A 23,800-nucleotide genomic window follows, 5' to 3' on the forward strand; every position below is an offset into this window, starting at 1 on the left:
TGAGCGACTTCACTTTCACTTTTCACTTTCATGCATTGGAGAAGGAAATGGCAGCCCACTCCAGTGTTCTTGCCTGGAGAATCCCAGGGACGGGGGAGCCTTGTGGGCTGCCGTCTGTGGGGTCGCACAGAGTCGGACACGACTGAAGCGATTTAGCAGCAGCAGCAGCATAGTTTCATGGTTCTTCCACATAATAAAGCCAGCACGAAACTAAAAGTGGATGAGATTACTCAAGACATCCACCTTATTTTTCAGTTGTTCAAATTTATGTTTCCACTTGGTTTTAAAATAGATTTGTTCAAATCAGGATACAAAGGTGCTATCTGCATTTTAACTTAAGTCTCTTTTAAGTTAAAGGGTCTCCCTCCCTTTTCTTGCAATTGGTTAACAATGCCAAGACATTTATCCTGTAGAATTATCCCTATTCTGGATTTTGTTGATCATATTCCTATGGTATTCTGTAACATGTCCCTTTGTGCTGTGTATTTCCTATTAATGGACAGATCTGGAGGCTTGATCAGATTCAGGCTTTCCGCCCCCTGTCAAGACACTTCATAGGTGGTGCTGGGCACTTTTATTTGAATTGTATTATAAGGCACATCATGAAGATTAACCAATGAGTTCATCAGGTGCTGCCATTTCATCCAAAGTTCCTCATCAGCTTTTTAATTAATAGCTTCAGCAGCCATTGATAAGCACTGCCTAGCTCTTGTCAATTTATTAGGAATTTTAAAATGGTGATATTCTAACACTTATCTCCACATATTAACTACAATAATTCTATAAATTCTTCCCCTCAATTATTTAATTATCCTGGGATAAGGCAGGATATTCTTCTTTCTCTTCAGATTTCCAGTTTTCAGAATAATTCCTCAACATCTTTCCAAAGGTAACGGAGTTGGTTTGTTTTTGCCCTCTTTTATCATTCTGAATGCATAAGTTATATACTCAATGCATTTCATTTCATTTCAGTTTTTACTGAACATCAAAGTACTCCACATATATCACTAGTTGTTTAGAATCCCTCATTGGATCTTGAGCTTCTGAGAAAACATCTTCACGTTTCTGAAAGCTCTCTTGCTTTGGCAATACTTAGGTATTAATTTTTCCAATGTGAAATTTTTGTTGGAAGGAGAAAGTGCCTAATGTGCACGTATGAATCGAATGATCTCTCTCAAAATAAGCTGGGGCAAGCAGGCTGGAGTATAGATAAAACAAGTTTGGCCACCCATTGCTAACTTCTGAAGTTAGTATAAGCACAGTTTACTATTGTTCCTTGTATCATTCTCTTGTATACATTTGAAAAATTCCATAATGAAGCTTATAATTTCATTTTAGTAGTAAAACTGTAAAAAGTCATCAACTACTACAGAAAAACAGAAGACAAACATACCCTAAGTCTAGCTCACACCCAGTCAGATAGTTTCTCAAAATTATATGCAAGAGAAAAAAAAAAACTTATCTATTTTATCTCACTTTACATTCAAGAAAAAGTTGTACATCTGAAGTTAAGAGATAGTCTGAAAAGTGTGGTTCTTAAAGTATTCTTTATTAAGATTATTAAAAGTTGTAGAAACAACTTTATATTATAAAGGCACAGGGAGACAGTTCTGGTAAAATATTCAAATTAAACAGTAACTTACAGTACAAAAGACAATTTTAATGCACATACAAACCCCAAATGTCTGATTCAAAAATATTTTACTGTGTCTATTAATGGGCAATGATTAAAAATATAAATTGCTACTGTATAATAAATATCTGATAGTGAACATCTTGATAGCAAAGTGAACAAAATATTTATTGCTTTTCATATATATTTTTTTCCCTGTAATTTAAAATTCCTAATTCTTTTATTATCTTCTCAACTTTTCCAAAGATAAAAGAAATTCCACATAATCTCACAGGGGAAATGGTAGTTATCAAAAACTACCTCAAGAAGCAATCACTGCTGGCAGTGTTTTCTCACTTCCTGTTCTGCAATCACAGTCGCCCTTCCAAAAAGTAAGATAAATGTTTGCTAAACAGTAAGACAACTGCTCTAATGACTGGCATTCTAAGGTTTGTAATGAATACTTATACAAATATAAAAGGTGCTCCATTTTGAAATGTGTATTTTATTCGAAGTTTTGGGCAAGAGGCGAATGTCTGACAAGTAATTTTACCTACTCTCCTCAAAAGTTTTCCAAAGCTGTAAAAAGTCAGCTTAGTAAAATTTCCAGCACTTGAATATTTCTTTGAGGGCTAGTTGGCATATGTAATGTACTAATGTATTAAAATTAACATAATGCAATGTATTTTATAAGGAAGAGATCTTACCCTTCTTCCAGTTTTTAAACTGGGATTAATTTTATTGATTTCCTCCTGCTCTTTCTTTAGCAACTGTTATAGATAGTACAGGTAGAACGTCCATCACAACAGTAAAAGAACATGAAAGCAACATCCTAATGAATGCTATTTCAACTTAAGAAATATCCACATGAAAGTCTTTGATAATCACTGTAAAGTTACTTAACCATATGTCATGTTCAGACAGTGCGTAGCAGCTAGTAATGTACCTGGCACAGAGTTGATGCTCAATAAATAGTTGCTGAATGAAGGAAAAAGAAAAACTTGGCTTTGGTTGTGCATACTTTAATCACGTTCTGATTAGAATAAGATCAGTCTAGAACTAAATACTGCACACTACATCAAACTTTGCTGTAAACAAAAGTTACGATTTCAAACAGAAAAATATCACCTACATTAGCTTTAGCCAATTTATATATACATATATTTTAACTTTAAAAAACACCCGAGAGAAATTTCACACATTTGTTAATTTTTATCCACATACTTAAATTTGATGTTGTTGATGGTTAACAATTAGGTAATGGAGACCAAGTTGGACAGACTGGCTAATAAACCTGTCTGCTTTATAGTTAGAATTACTAGTCCATCAATAAATTAAAAAGTTATGATGCCAGATTAAACTCAAACAATGACTACCACGCCGATTTTTGCAAAACTACCACACTGAAGTTACAGAAATGTAACTGAAGTTACATACGTTTGGAAGTAGTAGCACAATTTTTCAACATTAAAGAATAACCAGGAAGATATGAATTTAATAATGACAGACTCAAAATATTGGAAGTAGGACAGTAAGAATAAGTAGGTGACCAATTTTAAAATCTAGGACTAGGTCTAATATTTCTTTGGCATATGCTTACTATCCTGGACAAGTTAGCATTTAAAAAATACTGGTTTTTTTTTTCCTCTCAATTAAATTAACATTAAGGTATAGATTGCTAGTATACTCTTAAAGCATTTTAAGGGACAAAAATGACATTTTGCAACATATGCCAAAGTTCATATTTAGTGTACAGTTATAATTTATTGGCATAGAGGGATGTAACTGTTAAATAACCTTAAATGATCTCATGCAATGGTGAAGCCACAGAAAGTGGGAAGAAATATAAGTATTTACACAATAAAATATTCAGTTTTCTGAAAACTGAATTCTGTTTTTTCGGAAAAACACAGTAAACCTAGGAATCCTAACGGTAAATATGTACCGCATAGCACTGAATGAAAACTAGCCCAACTGTAAATGAACACCTATAGTAACCTGAATGTGTAAAATTTAATAAAAAACATAAAAATGGAAGAGAAAAAAAAAAAAACCCTACACATCAGAAGGAAAAAGTAGCCTATAAAACAGGCCATAATCTAACTTGATAATCAAAGTAAATAAAAGAGATTCACAAAATCATGACAGTAATGCAAACTAAGTCAAGTACCAAGTACCCTTTGATACACAAGCCAATGTAACTATCAGACTCATTTCCAATAGCTTAACAATACTCATTAATCCAGTCAGGCATTCAGGGGCTGAAGCGGTCAACAAGAGCTCAAGCCTCCAAAGTTTAAGAACAAACCCATCTGCAGAAGCAGCGCGTGATTTCTGAAATCATGTCTTATTTTGGTGGATGTTAACGTAAGATCTGTCAGTGCAAGTTTATCAGCCATTTGGAAGTATTACTTCCAAATGTCATTTTTCCGGATAGGTTTTGGTAGTTTTCGTTTTTAGCCAGTGCTATGTAAATGAAGAAAAGCAAAGACAAGTTCACCGTAGACTACCTCACATTGTTACTTAATTGTGCTAGATATTCACGCAGTTCTTTCGCAGCCTGGAATCTGCCGTAGCGCTTCTTTGGGTTTGCGCACTCATCCAGCAAGGCCTCGAGGCGGCCGTCTTTGGCAATTTCACTTGGTGGATCATGGAGGAGTCCTCCAGAAGTGCCACGCCACGTGGCGTGTCTGGATAAGAGGTTCTGACAAACAGCATAATAATTGTGGTCCACAGTGGCACGAGCACAAAGAATTTCTTTTGAAAATGATAAGCAAGCCTCCTTATCACAGTCATCAAATTTGCTTTCATACCATACATCCCAATTTTCAGGCTTATCTGTGAAAAGGGAAAGAAGGAGAAAGAGAAAAATACATTTTAGAAGGCTTTTCATTGTTTCCCAAAATGTAACATTTGACTAATGAACACAGTAATGTTGGTTCTTAAAACTATATTACATTAAACATTTAAATATATTAATTTCTACACAGACATTTATAAGGAGTCCACCAAGGCAGGGGAGAAGGATCAGACAAGGGTCTCTCCATACTAAAGGCCAAAGGGTTCAGCTTAGAGTGAAATTCTCCATGATACAGAGAAAGTGCCACATGCAAGTCTGACATAGTGCTACATGAGTACAGAGTAAGCAGTTCCAGTGCCTTAGACTGCAGAAAGCCACACAGGGAACAACTGACTGAGGCTTTGAAAGATAAACACGTCTGAAAAGAGGGAAAACAGCATGCTAGGCCCAGGGTACAGTATGTACCAAGGCATGGATCTAAGGGGTTGGTACAGATGGTACATTAAGGAAATAATAAATTCACTGTCGCTAGAGCACGAGACAGGTGACTGGGGAGGAGGCACAGGCAATGCTAGAGAAGAAGGCTGCACGTCCTGTGGTCATGACCACGATCTAACAGAAATGTACTCTGGGCTGAAGACTGGAGGTGCTAGGATGATGACAACAACTAAAGAAGGTCCAGGGAAAAGGTCAGACTGTACAAACACTTGATGCAAAAATTAACAGTAAAGTCAGAGGTTCTAATTGGATGACGAAGTAGACATCTATTAAGAAGATGACACTATTAAGATAATATTAATATTTTATACATACAGAATAATATAAAGTAGCTGTGAGGTGTTCAGTAGAAAGATCCACTCAAGAAACTAAAAGGCCACTATAGCGGAAGCATTAAGGGCACTGGAGTTATGTTAAAAATGAAGCAGAACAAGGCCAAGTCACATAGATTATTCTCTGGTAAAGTGTACGAATTTTAGTCGACAAACCACTGGAAGTCATTACAAGCGTTAAGGAAGGGAGTGCTAAGATCAGATTTATGTTTTGAAAAAGGAACTACCTGAGTAGGAGGAAACCAAAGGAGGAAATAATTTCAGAAAGCTGTTACTAATCAGTCACTTCACAAATTTGCCAATTGGGTGACTGCAAATAGTAACATGATCTTCTAAGTCAGGTTTAATGGGCTGAGAAATGAATGGACACTGAGGAAGTAGAGAAAGGCAGTAAGCAACTTTTAAAAATAGAGGAAAAGCAGCAGAGAATCTTATGCATACTTGTTTATGGGAAAGTAAGAACAACTAGATTTTAAGAAGGAGGGTGGGAAATGAAGAAACTAACTGATGCAACAAGTTCTCAATGAAAGATCTATTTTCTCTGGAAGAAAATGTGTATTGCTTTTACTAGTTTAGATGATAAAGGGAAGGACATTAGGGAGTTGCCACAACAAAACCACAATCTCCCTGTAAAGGTCATTTACTAGAAAGAGGTAAGAAAAGAGGGTGAATAAATAAATACAGCCTTTTGCAAAGTTTCTATTTAGCCAGCTCTACCATGAGACATTTGAAAAGAATTAGCCAGAGCTAAAAAAGCACTGGAGCAATGCTCACTGTATGAAATGCCAAAGTACAGAAACTATATTGTATTCATCCAAGGTCAGGAATTAGTTGGTACAAAATTGTAACATGTATTCCAGGAATGCCCATGGTTTAAAAAAAAAAAATTTACAAAAAAATTATTTTTACAAATACTGGAATAATAATGTTGTAGAGTTTAGGCAAGTTGCACAACTCTGTGAATATATATATTAAAAAAAAAAATGAATACTTGAAAAAAAAGCACAGTTTAAGCTGCTGTAACTTCCACAAATGTATAAAGGGGTTAAGTGGGGAATGATGTACTCAGAGCAGGGCATCCACTCCCTGTGAAAGGATCTGCATGGCAGATAAGAAAGAATCAGAAAGTAGTTTTGTGAGTATGGAATCAGAACAAGGCATTGAGAAAAATCAAGTATTTAACAAGATAAGCTGAGATAATGTAAAATGTGTCAACCTAATACATTGCTGTTACACTCACTGCATTCCACAGGCCCACAAACTTTTGGTCTCTTCATCAACGGACCCACATGACAGGAGGGGGTTAAAAATACAAGGCTTTTTACCGTGGAACAACAACCCTGCGGTTTCTTTTACTAAGTACATTAGTTACAGAACCACAGGCTTTGTCCTTGAAACTAAAATTCCTATGACACTTAATTTTCAAAACACTTTAGACATTCTGCCCACCTATCCAGTGAAGAGCTCATAAATAAATGAAAGCAAAGTTTAATGTCAAACCAAAGTTAGAGATCTGCACTGCTAGGAATCATCTACATGGTTAAAAAGGAAAAAAAGAATCACTGGAGGGACCTCACAGAAAAATGAAACACAGAATATTACTGTAAGAGAATCCACAGAAAAACAGACTCTACAAAAGCAGTATAGTCTCTCTGGTAGCCTTTAACTAAATAAAAACTTAATACTGCATTAGAGTCCTAAACCACAGCACGCAGCAGACAGTATGGAAGAGACGTGTATGCACACACACCCCACACACAGTATATCTGGGTCCATTTGAACCTGAAGTATATTTTACTATATATGGACAAACTGTGACTAAGAGTTGCTTTTTAAGGAGGAAGTTTTAAAAATCTGCATCATATAATGTAAACATTTGACATAGGAAAAAAACCCTACAAGTTATATACTTACTTTGTCTGATTAACCTTTTGTCAGCAACCAAAACGTTTTCAGCGTCCACAATGATTACCTTCCCATCTCTAGGACCAACTGCAAAATTGTCAAAGCTGACGTCCAGGAGGTAGAGTGCAAATTCAAAGTCATTGTTTGTGAGCTGCTCTGCTATTTCCATTAACTGCCAAGCGAGGTCAACTCGTTTCTCCCATGGTGCGTTAAAGTAACTCCACAGTTCTTCTCCAACATAATTTACAGCCACCATTCTTCCACAAGCTCCAAGATATTTTGCAAATGGCCAACCTTCATCAGATGGAAAACTCTACGAAAGAATTATCTTCATTACAAGACATTCTGATGAGGATATCCTAGGTCTATCCCCAGATCCTCGCAGTAGAGATTTCTGCTAGGCATGAGCTTGGATTTTCTTGTTATATTCAATAGTTCAAAAGACATAAACATTTTTTTAATTGAGGTATAATTAATTTAAGATGTGATGTTAATTTCTGTTAAACAGCAAAGTAATTCAGTTATATGTATATATACATTCTTTTAAAAAAAAATTCTTTTCCATTATGGTTTATCTCAGGATATTGAATACAGTTTCCTGTGCTACACAGTCGGATCTTGTTATTTATCCAATTCTATATGTAATAGTTTGCATCTGCTAAGTCCAAGTTCACCCCCCCCTCACCCCTCCCCTTCCCTTTGGCAAACACAAGTCTGTTCTCTAGGTCTGTGAGTAACTTTATTTCTTTTTTAACTCATACCATTACTACGGACTTGAAATTTTTTTAATAGAGCACCTCACATTATAAAGCTAAAATAAGTCTTGCTTATTGAAATCTCAGAATCAAATTGATCAACAGAACACAAGACACTTTATTACCAGATCTAAAAGTAGAGATGTTTTCCTTTATCTTTTTGATTCATGTACATACAATCAACCAAAACTTTCTTTTCAATGAACAGGACTGCACACCTATTAGCCAGCAAGTGTTACCAGGCATCAGGCACTCTGTTATGCTGGCAATAAGAGTGAACTGCACTGTCTCTAAAATAAAAATTTTAGAAGACAAATACCAAACAAATAACTATGAGTGTAATTAAGTATTAGTTACAAAAAAATGGTTCTGGTCCTAAGAGTCTTTAATAGGGACCTAATCTAGTCCAGAAGCAGGCAGGAGAGGAATGCAGAGAAAGATTCTTGGGAAATGTCTTCTAATCTGTACCCACAGGTTGGTAAAGAGCAGTCTGATAACCTACAATGCAATCGCCACTCCAAGTATCTCTGATGCCAAGTTAGCTTTGCTTCCCTTTCCAATGTCACCCCATGTCTAATCACCTTAAATCCAACTTCAAAATTATTTATTCTCCTGATCTTGCCAAGATTTTCTAATGGATTTTTTAACTACTAGTAAGATTAACGGAGAAGGCAATGGCACCCCACTCCAGTACTGTTGCCCAGAAAATCCCATGGATGGAGGAGCCTGGTGGGCTGCAGTCCATGGGGTCGCTAAGAGTTAGACACGACTGAGTGACTTCACTTTCACTTTCCACTTTCATGCATTGGAGAAGGAAATGGCAACCCACTCCAGTGTTCTTGCCTGGAGAATTCCATGGACGGAGAAGCCTGGTAGGCTGCAGTCCATGGGGTCGCACAGACCATGGGATCGCACAGAGTCGGACACGACTGAAGCGACTTGGCAGCAGCAGTAAGATTAACATCCTAAAACAAAAGTCTTCCAGGATTATGAACAAGTTATTTTCAACCTAAGTAAAATGGCAGGCTTATTCTAAAGTACTCTGCAGTATTGTAACACCCAGCTACAAGTTGAAAAAAGAGCAAAAGGGTGGGAAGTAATACTTTCAACAACTGTTGGAAGATCACGTGACCAGAGGCGTTTTTAAAGAGCTATTTTTCAGAATAGTGAAGTGAAAGTCACTCAGTCATGTCCAATTCTTTGTGACCCCCATGAACTATACAAGTCCATGGAATTCTCCTGGCCAGAACACTGGAGTGGGTAGCCGTTTCCTTCTCCAGGGGATCTTCCCAGCCCAGGGATGGAACCCAGGTCTCCTGCATTGCAGGCGATTCTTTCCCAGCTGAGCCACTAGGGAAGCCCTTTCAGTACAGTCCTTTCCTTAAATTAGAGGCAGATGATATTTACACAGATTGCAGGGCAAACTAAGCAAAACACTACAGAATATAAATATAGCCTACTTCTACTGCTAAAAATTGAACAATCTACATAAGAGCCAGAGATGAGGCTCTTCTGGGAACTCAAGAAAGTAGGTGGGTGATATTAATTTTACTCTGAGCTTTTATAAAATTGACAAAACTCAGTAACACTCTTAACTTTAAAATTTGTATCAACTTTAAAACAAAAGATTTATAGAGTCATACTTCATCCACAATTGCCTATTTTAATGTGTGCTTCCTTTTAACTATCAAATGTACAATAACTGTATTTGTTCTTTGTATATATACCTTTTCTGTTTAAATTTCAATATCTGCAGTTTTGTAATATAATACTAATTATGTAAATTAAAAATTTAGATGTTAGTATGAATCTTTAAATATAGTAAATGAATTAATTCAATTTTGTTCACAGACAGTATCTACTGATTCTTTAGTAATTAGAGGAAAGCACATTTTTAATCTTACCTGAGATTTTAAAACTTCTTGTGGGCACTAGGGAAAGTGACAGATTGCTCATTTCCAATGTGACATGCAAAAATTGCTAACCACACATTATTTTCAGCTTTTCCTCCCAACTTAAAATACCTCCATAATCTTGAAAATTTATAGGTAAAATGATTACAAAAGAGTTAACTATTTCTCAGAAGTATTCATGTATAAAATCTGATATATAAAACAAAAGCACTGAAAATAACTAAGTATGTGAGATTATACAGTTTTGCAGTGCAAAAAATAAAAAACTCCTCCACATACACTATTGGCATATTATTCACATGCCATATTGTCAAACAGATACAAACATATCTTTGTGAAACTAAAATGGTCTTTGACAACAGGAGAAAAGGGAACCCTGCCAACATCTGCACATGTACAAATGCCTCCTTGTTTTTGGAGCCTTTCCAAGTGAACGACAGTCAAATATATACCTCATTACTCAAGTCCCTCATGGAAGAGAATAAAATATATGAACAAGTGTCATATTGAGCAACTTTATATTCATATAGCAATTTCTGACAATGTTAGCTGAAATCCTGTTCTGCCTCATTTTAACAAGAGCACAACAATTCTTTCATATAATTTGCTACCAAATCTTTTGGAAGAACTTTAACAAATGAATTCACATCACTTGCTCATATGAAAAGAATTTTTCATTGAATAATCAAAAGTCATACTTCATTAATAAGAACAGAATTCTACTGAGCATTCTATTGAAAATGCTCCAAGGAAGCCAAAATATTTATAATTTGTATTTAAAACAATTCTGGCTTAGAACCAAATGTACCATGATCAAGCAGAGTTTGAGAGACAAAAATTTTAAGATGTTACCACTTGGATTTATTAAATATATCAAGAAGTAAGAAAGAAAACATCTTACTTCCTGATTACCAAACTTCCACAGTGCATAAAACACAGTAGCTAGGATAAGAAGTATACTGCTGAGCCTCACTTTTTTTTTTTTTTTTTCTTTAAACAAAATCTTAAAAATCTGCCCATTGTGCTGGGCAGATTTTCAAACTGCCTAACACAACAAGCACACAATTTCAAGTAACTTGAAATAAAATGTGTGTTTCATTTTTTACTTATATTTTTACTTTACTTTTTATTAATGTATAGGTGATTTACAATATTATGTTAGTTTCTATTGTACAGCACAGCAATTGAGTTTTTATTCTTTTCCCTTATAGGTTATTTCAAAATATTGAGTATAGTTCCCTATGCTAGAGTAGATTCTTGTTGGTTATCTATTTTATATATAGTAGTGAGTATATGTTAATCCCAATCTAATTTATCCCTCACCCACTTCTCTTTTGGTAACCATAAATTTGTTTTCAAAAGTGTGCAAGTCTCTGTTTTTGAAATAAGTTCATTTGTATCCTTTTAAGATTCCACATATAAACAACAATATTAATATATTTGACTTTGTCTTGCTTAGTTCACTTAGTATGATAATCTCTGGGTCCATCCATGTCGCTGCAAATGCCATTACTTCACTCTTTTTATGGCTGAGTAATATCACATTGTGTATATATACCACATCTTCTTGATCCATTCATCTGTAGGTGGATATTTAGGTTGCTTCCATATCTTGGTTATTCTAAATAGTGCTGCAAGGAACCACAGGACACATGTATATTTTAGAATTATGGTTTTCTCTGGATATATGCCTTGGAGCAGGATTGCAGAACCATATGGTAACTCTTCCCTGGTAGCTTCCCATATGGGCTTCCCTGGTGGCTCAGTCAGTAGAGAATCTGCCTGCAATGCAGGAGACCCGGGTTTCATCCCTGGGTCAGGAAGATCCCTTGGAAAAAGGAATGGCAACCCATTCCAGTGTTCTTGCCTGGAGAACTCCACAGACAGAAGAGCCTGGTGGGCTACAGTCCATGGGGTCTCAAAGAATCAGACATGACTGAGCGACTAACACTTTTACTTTCTTTCATGGCAACTCTATTTTAGTTTTTTGAGGAACCTCCATACTGTCCTCCATAGTGGCTGCACCAATTTATATTCCCACCAACAGTGTAGGACGGTTCCCTACTCTTCTCACACTCTCCAGCATTTATTACTTGTGGACTATCTGATGACAGTCATTCTGACTAGTGTGAGGTGGTAAGTCATTACAGCTGTGATTTGATTTTCCTAGTAGTGGTGCTGAGCATCTTTTCATGTGCCTTTGGCCATCGGTACGTCTTCTTTGGAGAAATGTCTGCTTAGATCTTCTATTTTTTGATGGGGCTGTTTGCTGAGCTGTCTGAGAAAATGTGTGTATTTTACAGGATTATTTACTAGTGGAAAAATGCATAAATACTTTTCATCTGAAAGAGAGTCTTTAAACCTGGAATGGTTTAAATTCTAACTGGATTGGAGGCACTCCAATTAATTGTTCAGGGTTTTTCATCAGGTTTGAATATGTCATACAGTATGCAAAGTTATAACCAAGTATTAGTTTAAGATTATACAAAGACACAAAATGGTTAAAAAACATATTTATTACTCTATTACTGCCTTTTTTTTTTTTACATTAAGTGGGTGACCACCCGAAGAAAAAGTCTGAGTATTACTACCAATGTAATAATTTAAAATGGAAATTTAAGTATCAAGTCAAAAATGCTTAACTCTAAGATTTAAAGCAAAATTAAATGCTTTCACTGTTAATTGACACAGTATTTTGAATATGAAACCTAAGATATCATCATGTCTAGGTACCTTTTAGCTTAAAAATCAAGGTTTCAGAAACTACTAGGATCATCTTCATTTTATGAGAAAATAAAATATATACAATCAATATAGTAAAGAGACAATTCAGATATTTTATATTTTTTAAGATACATAATATTTTATAAACTTTCTATATTTAAAGGGTAAAACAGTATATAAGCAGAAAATGGACTTGAAATCACTAGTCTAGCTTCTAAGTTTCACCTTTACCTCTGAATCTCACTAGCTGTGTGATGGTGGCAAAGTCAAAACTTTTTAGCGCTTTAGTCTCTTCTCTGTAAAACTGGAATAATACTTGTCCCATATTCATCAGGGCCATCAAAGGGAAAAAAGTATGAAATGCTAAACTGTAAAAAGGCTCGGTGCTATGAGAGATGTCTAGTGCATCTACAAGCAGTAAATACACAGATTTAAAACTTGGTAATATGTATATATATAAACACAGCACTGTAATTTGATTTTCATTTATAATAGGTAAGTATCACAAAGTAAATTCTAAATGCTGACATATCTATCACATCTATTGATCAAAACCAAAAGTCACAATGCTTTGTGGACCCTTCATGTGACCAAATGGGATGTGCAATCTAAAAATTCTAGAGTTGGAGGGTACTCAAGTTTTAAATACAGTTCAACTTTATCAGCATATAACTTAAGTGAGTTGCCTCAAGTCACAAAGGTAGCAGGGCTTCCCTAGTGGCTCAGTGGTAAAGAATCCTCCTGCCAATGCAGGAGCCACAAAACACATGGGGAGCCGCAAGTTTGATCCCTGGGTCAGGAAGAACCCCCGGAGGAGGAAATGGTAACCCACTCCAGGATTCTTGCTGGGATAATCCCATGGACAGAGAAGCCTGGCAGGCTATAGTCTATGAGGTCACAAAGAGTGGGACATGACTGAGCATGCATACACACACACACACGCAAGTATTAAGAGGTGAAGTCAGGCTAATACAATCCCTCGATCCCAACATTCCTGTTTCAGAAGTTTTCAAATTTTGGAAAGGTGACAGTACGTATGTTTCACATTCATATTATGCAATGCTTCAAGGACTTTGGGATAGCACCTTACAAGAAAACATTTTGCTGCAAAAATACCATAAGCTTATTCATCCCAAGTTGGATAAAGCACATGAATTACCTCATGTGTTTTCACATTTGTTTTTTAACTTGGCAAGGCCTATTTTTCTTCACTTTTTAAATCTAGAATTGCAGATAAGGTCAACTCACATTTCACTCACTACTATAAGAAGCTGGACTAAAAGGCAAAGAGAGTTACTGTGGAATGAAAATCCTGAATTAAAAAAATCCTATATCAAGCCTAACTCCATTGGAAATGCTAAGAGTTGCAAACAAAACATAATCCTGTTCTTAGCACGGCTTTTTAGTCTGAGTTGGGAAGATGATTATAAACATATATAAATGATAAATTCTGGAATTTGTTACAAATCACAGAAAAGTACAGAAGATGCTGAGAAAGAAAAACAGGGACCTATTTTAAACTGTGTAGTAAAAAACAGCCTCCAAGTGCTACTTAGGGAGAACTCTAAATGCTGAGCATAATATTACACAGATTGGGGATGAGGCAGGAAGAATGTTGCAGGAATATGTTAGAGCCAGAAACTGTCTTCTCAGAACTGAAATTCAGGAAAAAAAAAAAAAAAAGGCCAAAGAAGCTGCAGTGAAATGAGGAGGGAATGGCTTGAGGTAATGGGGTCTGGACAAGGAGGTAGAGATTAGATCACAATCATGTTGGGAATTACAGAATAAAACACAAACTCCCCAACACGGTCTACATGCCATGAAAACACCAAACAAGTGTCAAATCTTTAACATTCAGAAACATATTACTTACTAGAGTTAATCAATATCCTGTGGTATATAACCTTTAATCAACAGCCACTGTCCTACCATATTAATTACATCATTTTATTCTATTATATAAGAATACAGTCCTGAAAAAAGGAGACATGGGATGTGTAAGTAAAACTGACAAAAAAAACTAAAGTCAACTCTAAAATGTTCATGTTCTATTATCTTTTACTCTCTTTACATGACCAAAAGTGGGGTTTGCATACTAAGTTTAAAAGATAAGTAATTCCTCTAATACAAAAAATATGAAGTATTTTATAGCCATTTATTATCTCACAACATGCCATTAAAAAGAACATAACTTTGCAGTTTGCCTAAAAAAGAAATGTGTTACACAACTGCAAGACTGATTTTTTTTTTTAAGGAGAAAATTTCTAGTAAAAAGATAATGACTTGAAAAAAAACTCATAAATAATCAAACATATAGTCTAAAAATCTAGTTACAGGTTTTCCAAAGAACTGGCATTTCTACTCATACACACAATTTAAACTTGAGATCATTTCTAGAGAGTAAATTACCAAAAGCATACAAAATGCTTAGAGGTTCAATCTGAGCTTCAAAATTATTTTTAAAAGCCAAAATTTGAACAAAATCCCATTGTAGTAACGCATGTTATAACAGCTGTTCATAGAGATTAGTCAAATGTTCTGGTGACAGACTAATGTGTTCACAGTTTTGTGAACTGTCTAGAGGGGGAATACAGTAAAATTACTGGAATGATTTAATGGTTACCTAATTTTTGCTAAAATTTCTTTAAGACCTCAGCTTCTTAATTTATACTGCCAAATAGTAGCCAAAGTCCATTGCAAAGACTGTAGGATCTTAATAATCTCAAGATTTTCAAGTCACAGGATATGTTCCATTTGTTTCACTAAGTATTTTTCTGAATGCCATTTCCACCCACCTAGAATTCCAACAATATTAAGCAATGTCTTGAAAATAGCAAGGTTGTGTTATTTCACTGAATATCGTGTCCAACAGCTAGCTGTATCTAAAATAGGAAACTAATGTCAAAACACATCAATAACAAAAAAACCTACCAAGTTTAATAGAAACAACTCATCTTTGAGAACAAATATCTTAAGAAATATTCTTCCATACCACCAAAAAAAAAAAAAAAGAAAGAAACAAACAAAAATTGCTTGGCCAATAAAATTTTAAATATATATTTCCTAGTCTCAACTGACCTCATGAGAACTAGCAACTGTGATTCATGTTTTTAAGTTGAAAGATATACCTAGAAACACTATACTCAAATATTTCTAATAAACTGTCAAATGGGGGAAAATAGGTATAAGCAGCTGCTTTTAGACCCAATAACCTAAGAATGCTACTTCATACTTTCTTTAGTCAAGATCTGACTTCTTTAATCTGCAAATAGAATAGTACTAACTTCCCCTCTTCCCTTTAAGACACAAACTGAATTAATACAGCCCTTCAGAAGTATAACACAGTATCTGCTAGGAGCATAGTATCTCTCTGCATTAAATACCTGGTGCCTGGTTTTGAATGTGTATTCCTTTGTCTTAAATTTAATACGACCACAACAAAACTCTTGGTTCTCCCTCCCCCAAAGCCATTCCTTCTCTGGGCTTCCTCAGCAGTAGTTGCTTAGACCAAAAACCCTGGTGATATCCTTTATGTTTCTTTCTCTCATACAGTAACCCATTCCCATCATCAAGTCCTATCAGGTATTTCTCCAAAACATACCATATCTAACTGCAACCACCTTAATACATACCAAGCTTTCTCCCACAAACCAGGGCAAAAGCCTTTGATGCCTTAAACCATTCTCCACAAAGCACGCACTGCTAAAAACACATTTATTGTTTCCCACTGCTCTGAAAACAAAATTCTAAACTCATGAAGCATGTTTACAAAGTCACACACAATATGGACCTTGCCTAATTCTATGATCCTGTGTTCTACCAGGCTTTTCTACTCCCATGCTTGATCCTGCTTTGGAACCTCTGAATTTGCCCTCAGAATTCTGTACCACTGGCTTTTTCTCATCATTCACATCTCAGCTAAAATGTCACTCTTAAATTCTGACCACTGAATTTAAAATTGTATCTCCAATCCAATTCTCCATTAAAGGAATCTGCTTTGTTCTTTTTACAGTATGTAAAATCTAAGATTACCTTGCTCTTTATTTGTTTGCTGCCTATATCTAATGCCCCAGAAAGCAAAGAACCCACAACTGTGCCCTGGCCTGTCATCTTTACTACACCCTAAGGGCACAGAGGTCAGTTCCCAGTACTATTTGTCAATGCCGCACAATTCCTGTCAGATCTCCCTCAGATAACACATCTTTTAAGATTCCATCTCGGAGTCTATGAATGCTAAGAAAAACCTTGACTTAACCTCTATTTTTAAAATTATTATTTACTAATGTACTAAACAGAATTATTAACTTTATGACTTACAGAGAAAAATTAAACTATTTGGTTTATATTACTGAATCCTTATGAAACCTATGTTTATACAATAGTCATCATCATATGGGACAAATCCTTAATGCCCTTTTAATTACTATTCCAAAAAAACTACGGCCTGAAGTAGCATCTACATAGGTATTTATGATGTATGTATATATATGTAGAGAGGATGACATTTAAACATTTGCCATAGGAAGAGTAAAATTTATATATTTCTAAGACGGATGTCATGGTGTACTAAGGAACTTTCAGATCAGATCAGATCAGTCGCTCAGTCATGTCCGACTCTTTGCGACCCCATGAATCACAGCACGCTAGGCCTCCCTGTCCATCACCAACTCCCGGAGTTCACTCAGACTCACGTCCACCGAGTCAGTGATGCCATCCAGCCATCTCATCCTCTGTCGTCCCGTTCTCCTCTTGCCCCCAATCCCTCCCTTTACTCATGTCTAAAAGTGAAATAAGCTGATTTGCAAAGTAATAATATACTGTAAAAAACTTTACAATTAAGGATATTTTACATATATTATCTGAATAATTCTCTCCTTTAAAACAATTCATTGGATAAGTATTAACATTCCCATTTTACCCATTTAAAAACTCAGGGTCTGAACCATCAAGTGACTTCGTGGTGGTCTAGAATGCTATTTCAATACTGCCATCACCACACCTCCTAGTCCCTGTGAGCATAACCCCATTTATCCTCAGAACTCAATTCCTCTGTGAAATCCTCCCTGGTATTCACTCCAATGAAGGTACACTTAGATGTCCCTCCCTAAATGAGTCATCTGACAGGATGCAAAGTATCTTTATTGGTAGGGCTAATTATACTATACTGATTTTAATTAGTCATTTATATACCTGCCAGCTACACACAGCTAAGCTACTTGCTGCCTGGAAAAGCCTTTTCAATCCAAATACCTTCTAACAGACTATTTACCAAACAAGCAAACAAACAAAATTCAGTTCTTCTAAGTCCAGGGCTATAAGTCCAAAGAGTTTCCAGCTGCTTCACAGATAAACTCCTGTAATCTATAAAAAAGACATAAAATGTGGATAAAAAATTTGATTACATAATTTAAAATCTTCCAAAGTCTATGATCAGGGTGAATAACTATCCTAATTTTATGCCAAGAATTTACTGTTTTAAGACAGTTTACAATCATTTACTAAAGTTCATTATGTATAGGGCTTATATTCTAAGGACATATTAGTTTTAGTGTGAAAAGTAAAGAAAGAAAACATGCCAGCATTCTGTGAAGAATAAGCAGCAATAACAGCAATATAGGAAGGAGCCAGAGACCAGAAGCCAGGAAATCAGAATAAAAACCAGTCTGATGATTCCCTGAAAAACTGACTCCCTATTAATGTATGAGAGGAATACGTGCTGACCCATGCAATGGAAATACGAGGGAAAATAGTTCAAATATTAGACGAAAAAAATATTTCTGCACTTTCAGAACTAACAATGGCCAAAAGATAGGAATATAAACAGAAAATAGGCCAGGGTATCAAATGATTTTGCTCCATTGATCTGGAAGTGTTTTCCTATGGATGATCATCTGTTTCTACAATCTTTCCAAAATAAAAGTATCTTTTTTGAGACCTGGGTTATACACAGATGTTATTTTTTTGTTTGCTCTGTCACTAAGCTCAATCAAGTGTCAATAAAACCTCTATTAAAAAGAAGAAAAACAAGAAAGAAAAAAAAACCCTCTAGATATAAGCTTATTCATTTATTAGATTAAAAAGTAATCTATTCAGTACTACCTAGTCAGAAACATCTCTGAAGCCTAAATCTGAGAGTGTGGTTACCACAGCAGCAATCATTGGTAGAGAAGCAGGTGGCCCCTTAAACTCTGGTTTGAAAAGAAACTCCTGAGACAAAGTCTGGAACATCCTTTCTAGGTGCCACTGCCCCACAAGAACCTTAGCTACCCTTAGCTCCAGACTATTTTCCTTTAAAGGTAGTCTCAAATTTTGATTTGTTTTAACCTGATTTCATCTGTGTAAAAACTGGGGCTAGGAAGACAAGCTTGAAACAGGGCTAGCTAATCTGGCCTCTGACACGTATACGCTATCAGGAATCAAGTACCAAACCTGTGACTCCCTTCTAGAAGAGCTTAAACCCACCAGTTAAACTCAAGTTCAGAAGCAAAGTGACAACTTCAAGTTGAGAGTGTAAGAGTCACAGGGTGTTGAGGCTGAAAAGGAAAGGATCTAATCCAATAGTGTCATTTTATAGATAAGTAAAGGGGGTCCCACAAGAAGTTCACCAACAGTCCAAAGTAAAAAAATCAGCTAAATGGTCATAATCTGTTTACGTCAAAAAGTGCATCTTAGTACATCTTAAAGATATATTCTTCACCTACAGAAATTATTCTTAAGGGCAGACACAACATTCACTCCAAGTTTAATTGTAAAAATTCATCTTGTAATGCAGGAGTGGACTAAATTAGTGAAGTAAAGGCATGGTTAATATTCAAAAACATAACTATTTTTAAAGTGATCCATATTCCAGACAAGCTTCAAAACTGTTAACCAAGTACATTAGATAATTAAGTTACTTTTACTTATTTAATATCTAAGCACTTTCTAATTATTGAGTGCTTACTATGCATCAAGCACTATATAAAATGCTTTCCATGTATTATGTCATTTACAAGAACTGAAGGTTTAAAATCTATAGCTTAAACAATGATAGTTACATACTTTAAAAATTAAAGAAATCCTATTAAAAACATGATTTAGAAAACAAGACAAAATTCTGCAAATAAGACAAATTCCCACATTCTTGCCCTTAAACAACAAAGAGCTTTCTTATTTCTATAGATAAGACCATCTTCACTATCTCTGAGTTATAAAGTCAGAGATAACATTTTGAGCTTCAGGAAATCCAGACAGCATTTTTCTCCCTCACACACTCACAATGTTTATAAATTCAAGAATAGGTTAAGTACAAATACTGGTAAAAATTTCATCAGTAACAGAAAATATCTTGCTATCTCGCGAAATACTTAATTTTTAACTATTCCAAGAATGCTGCTATACGTTGTATTACAAAGTCCCTCTCTGCATTTTTCCCCATAGAATTTATGGCAAACTTGTTACGAAATATATCTGTAGGTAAAGTAAAACTGTGAAGAGGAAAAGAAGGTATCGGTTCTAGGATTATCCTGCTGATGCTTATAATTTTTCCTTAGAGCTAGATAAACTGCTGTAAGCTAGTAAAACTATTCAACAATGGGCAAAGAGTCATACTTCTGTATCATTTCACATTGGGAAATCTACACAACAAATCTGTACAGCTTTACATAGATAAGTTAGGTCCATATCATATCTTGCAGACATTTAATACCATTCATGTCTCCTTTCAAGGCATAATAGAAACTTAGGTTTTTTACTGTTTCTTAAAATCTGAAGAGGCAAATTGAATGGGCTAAATTCACACATACTTTTCAGTTCTTTAGTACTGTATCAAGAGATTTTTAAATGTTTATTTTTGGAAGCATGTTTACTATATGGAAACTCTTGTTAAGAACAGCTTGATGAATTCAGTTTAAAATACTTTTTCTCCCAAGTAGTTAATTTGGGGGCAATATAAAAAAAACTAGTTTTTCACCAACTGTCCAAAAATTCAATAAGTAGCTCCCTCTCCTGGAAAAAAAAAAAAAAAAAGGGAGTTCCTCGTTAAGCTGTAAAACACACACTTGTACTTTTAAAAATATTTTTAAGAAACCCATGAACCCCAAAATATATATAAATAGAGTCAAAAAAATAAACATTCCTATGACTGACTGGTACTAAAGGCCTCAAATCTGTATTTCACACCGCATGTAACTATAAAACTAAATTAACATTTCAATTTACAAACAGCCGTCAATAATGTTGATACATGTATTTTCTCATTTGCTAAAAACAAACTTTTATCCTATAATCCACCTAGCCACATGGTCAAGTGATTGTGTCAGTAAGTTTAAATTACAAAAATATAACTGAACTTTTTTTTTTTCAAGTTGTCTATCACTAAAGATGAAAAGAAGAAAAAGTTTAAGGGAAGAGTTAATCAGAAAACATACTTGACAATCTCAACTGTAAAGTAAATTGAAAATGGCAAGACAACTTCAAGCTTCAAAAACATGTATTTCCTAAATAAAGCATTTATCTCAGTGCAAACCAAATGTCAATATTTCTCATATTAAAGTGACATACATTTATAGAACTACATGTACAATATTCTTAAAGTGTTAGTTCTAACATCAGCAGAATCATCTGATAAAAACCTTCTAATATGCAGCTATTACTATAGGTGCAGAAAACGTGTATTATTAAGGAAGATCTTTACTAAATTTTTGGATCCCAGAGAATTTGACAGACTACTCAGCAAACTATATTGCTAGAGCTGTCTCCAGAGACCAAACTTGCTAACATAAACATCTATTTCTCAAAGAGAAAAGGCAGCTTAAATGGAAAAAAAAAAGTTTTAAATCAAAATGTACGCATTAAAAATGGACTTAGACTTTAGAGGCTGACTAATTTTGCAACTACCAAATAAAGTAATTTCTTCAAGTTTAACCAGTTTTATATCCTATTCACTGATAAGAGAGCAACATTTAATATACAATCTGTATTTTAAATAACCCATTACATACATCCTATGACTCCTTAAAATTTACTACAGTTTTATTTGAGGCAAAATACTTATTTTGTGTTAAAATTATTTGGCTACACTAATCAAACAATGCTGGTTTCTTTTGGCTAAGTTGGGCAGCGAAAAACTTGAGAAAAGCAAGCCATATAAATGAATAATGGACATTTCTATACATGTACTTTAGATTAAAAAAAAAAAAAATGCAACCCTGTACAAACCTCCTAGCCACTGGTGACATTCTTAGCAGCGCAGACAGGGCGTGAAGTATATCTAAATTACTTGGGATTAGTTTTATGTCATGTTCCCCCTGCCCCCACCCTTTGTATTTGAAATACAGCACAATTGGTATGGGGAAGGAGCAAGGTAACTTTCCCTGAGGTTACCAGGACAGATCACACCCCCACAGTTGCAACAACTGTCCAAGGACACCGCACTAAAGGCGAATGGGAATGTGTATAAACTCAATAACTTTCCCCAAGGTAAACACAGTTTTGAGGGATTCTGTTTTCTTTTTTGGCTGTCACCGCCAGCAGAAAGATCAAAGCCTATTCCCTAAGTCATGAGAGAGCCAATACGTCAACCAGGAGAGGTGACTCTTCTGGCCCTGGCCTAACAGTTCACCTCCTCCCTGCGGCCAAATTACCAAACGAACAGAGAAGGTCACCGGATCAGCATGAAAATGTCCGTCCTGACACCCTCGCAGCCTCAACTCCAACGTGCCTTATTTTTCCTCTTCTTAATCGCACCCAAAGCACACGACTCAAGGATGAACCCCACCCCAACCACGATTCCCATTTTCCAACCTCATCCTCCCAGTCTGGCTGCCCTGATGATGTGCCAGGTGAATGAGCTAAGAAATAAAACACAGACTTCGGGGCCGAAGTTAGGGCAGCCGGCGCGGGGTACTAAAGAGGAGAGCAAAAAACACTTGACAAGAGTACTAAGAAAAAGGTCCAATGGCTCGTGAGCTCGCCGCGGAAGCGCAAGCCCGGGCGGATCAAAGCAGAAAGGCAGGGAGGGAGAAGAGCCCCGGGAAACTGGCCGAAGAGACATTTTGGGAGCGAACGAGAGACAAGCTCCCTCTGGCGTTGAAGGATCCGCAGTCGGATCGGAGATGCGCCCGCGTCCAGCTGACCAGAGCCTTCTCACCCTTAGGCGGGTCGCCCTTCGCAACCCCGCACTGCGCCCCGGGTCCCCCTGCGCCGCCGCCTTCCCACGCCCGCCGCCGCGCCGAGCCCGGTCCAGACAGGGCGACCAGCGCGGGCGGGGCCGTTTCTCCCGACTCCCGTTCCCCGGCCGGCCCTCCCGGCAGGACGCTCCCAACCGGAACCCCGCGCCTACCTGTAGCACCAGAGGCTCGGGGTTGAAGGCCAGGGTCAGCAGCAGCTGCATGCGCTCGGAGTCCTTGAGGTTGCGGAGCAGGAAGCTGCCCGAGTCCTTGGTCTCGGCATAGCGGCGCACCAGGCGGTCGAGCAGGCGCTGCGAGGGGCAGTGCACCAGGTCGGACCAGCCCTCCACCGCCTCCGGCGTGAGCAGCCGCACGTCGCCGTTGAGGCGCGCGAACTCGGTGCGGGGCATGGCCTGGAGCAGGTCGCAGCGGGGCCGGCCGGTGGCCCGCTTGCAGATGCTCTGGTCGAGCTGCGCCAGCTCGCGCTGCGAGCCGAGGCGCTTGAGCACCACTCGGCGGCGGCCGCCCTCGCGGGGCTCGCCGTACTGCGCGAAGTAGACGTTCTTCACGTTGAGGAAGTCCAGCAGGCGCAGGCGGCCCCACGCCTCGAACACCACCTGCCCGTTGAGGAAGCGGCGGCACCAGCTAGTTCCGAAACACGCCGGGCACTTATTGAGCTGCAGGAAGCGCCGGTCGGCCAGCTCGTTGCGCTGCCAGGAGGCGAGCAGCGACGGCGAGTGCAGCACCATCAGCACCAACAGGCTGCCCAGCGCCGCCAGCTTCAGCGAGCGGGACAGGCGGCCCAGCTTCGGGGGCACCAGGCGCCACATCCCGCCCGCCGCCCGTCCGCCAGCACCCGGAGGGCGAGGGCACCCCCGGGGCGCCCCCGCCGCGCCGAAACCCGGAGAGCGACCGGCAGGGGCCCCCGGGCGAGAGAAGGAGCAAGGCGCGCGGGCTGGGGCGGGAAGCGGAGTAGGTGTGTAAGAGAGAGACGGAGAGCGGGAACCAGCCGAGCCGAGCAGGCTGCGACTTCTCCCAGTCACTAGTCTCCACAACTCTCGAGCTCCCTCCTCCGAGCTCCCCGCCCTCCGACTCCGGCGGCGCCTCCTCCAA

General features: G+C 37.4%; 1 protein-coding gene across 1 annotated transcript; it reads right to left on the minus strand.

Annotated features, from left to right (window-relative positions):
* Positions 1-1,528: 1,528 nt before the first annotated feature.
* DIPK2A (divergent protein kinase domain 2A) lies at positions 1,529-23,517 on the minus strand. The gene is made up of 3 exons (XM_005888393.2): positions 22,861-23,517; positions 7,157-7,460; positions 1,529-4,450 (listed from the first exon to the last, which is right to left on the minus strand). Exons 1-3 carry the CDS (start codon positions 23,515-23,517, stop codon positions 4,119-4,121), a joined length of 1,293 nt encoding a protein of 430 aa, XP_005888455.2. The 3' UTR covers positions 1,529-4,118.
* Between the last annotated feature and the right edge of the window lie 283 nt (positions 23,518-23,800).

Source organism: Bos mutus, chromosome 1 (assembly GCF_027580195.1).
Source record: "Bos mutus isolate GX-2022 chromosome 1, NWIPB_WYAK_1.1, whole genome shotgun sequence".
NCBI classification, from domain to species: Eukaryota; Metazoa; Chordata; class Mammalia; order Artiodactyla; family Bovidae; genus Bos; species Bos mutus.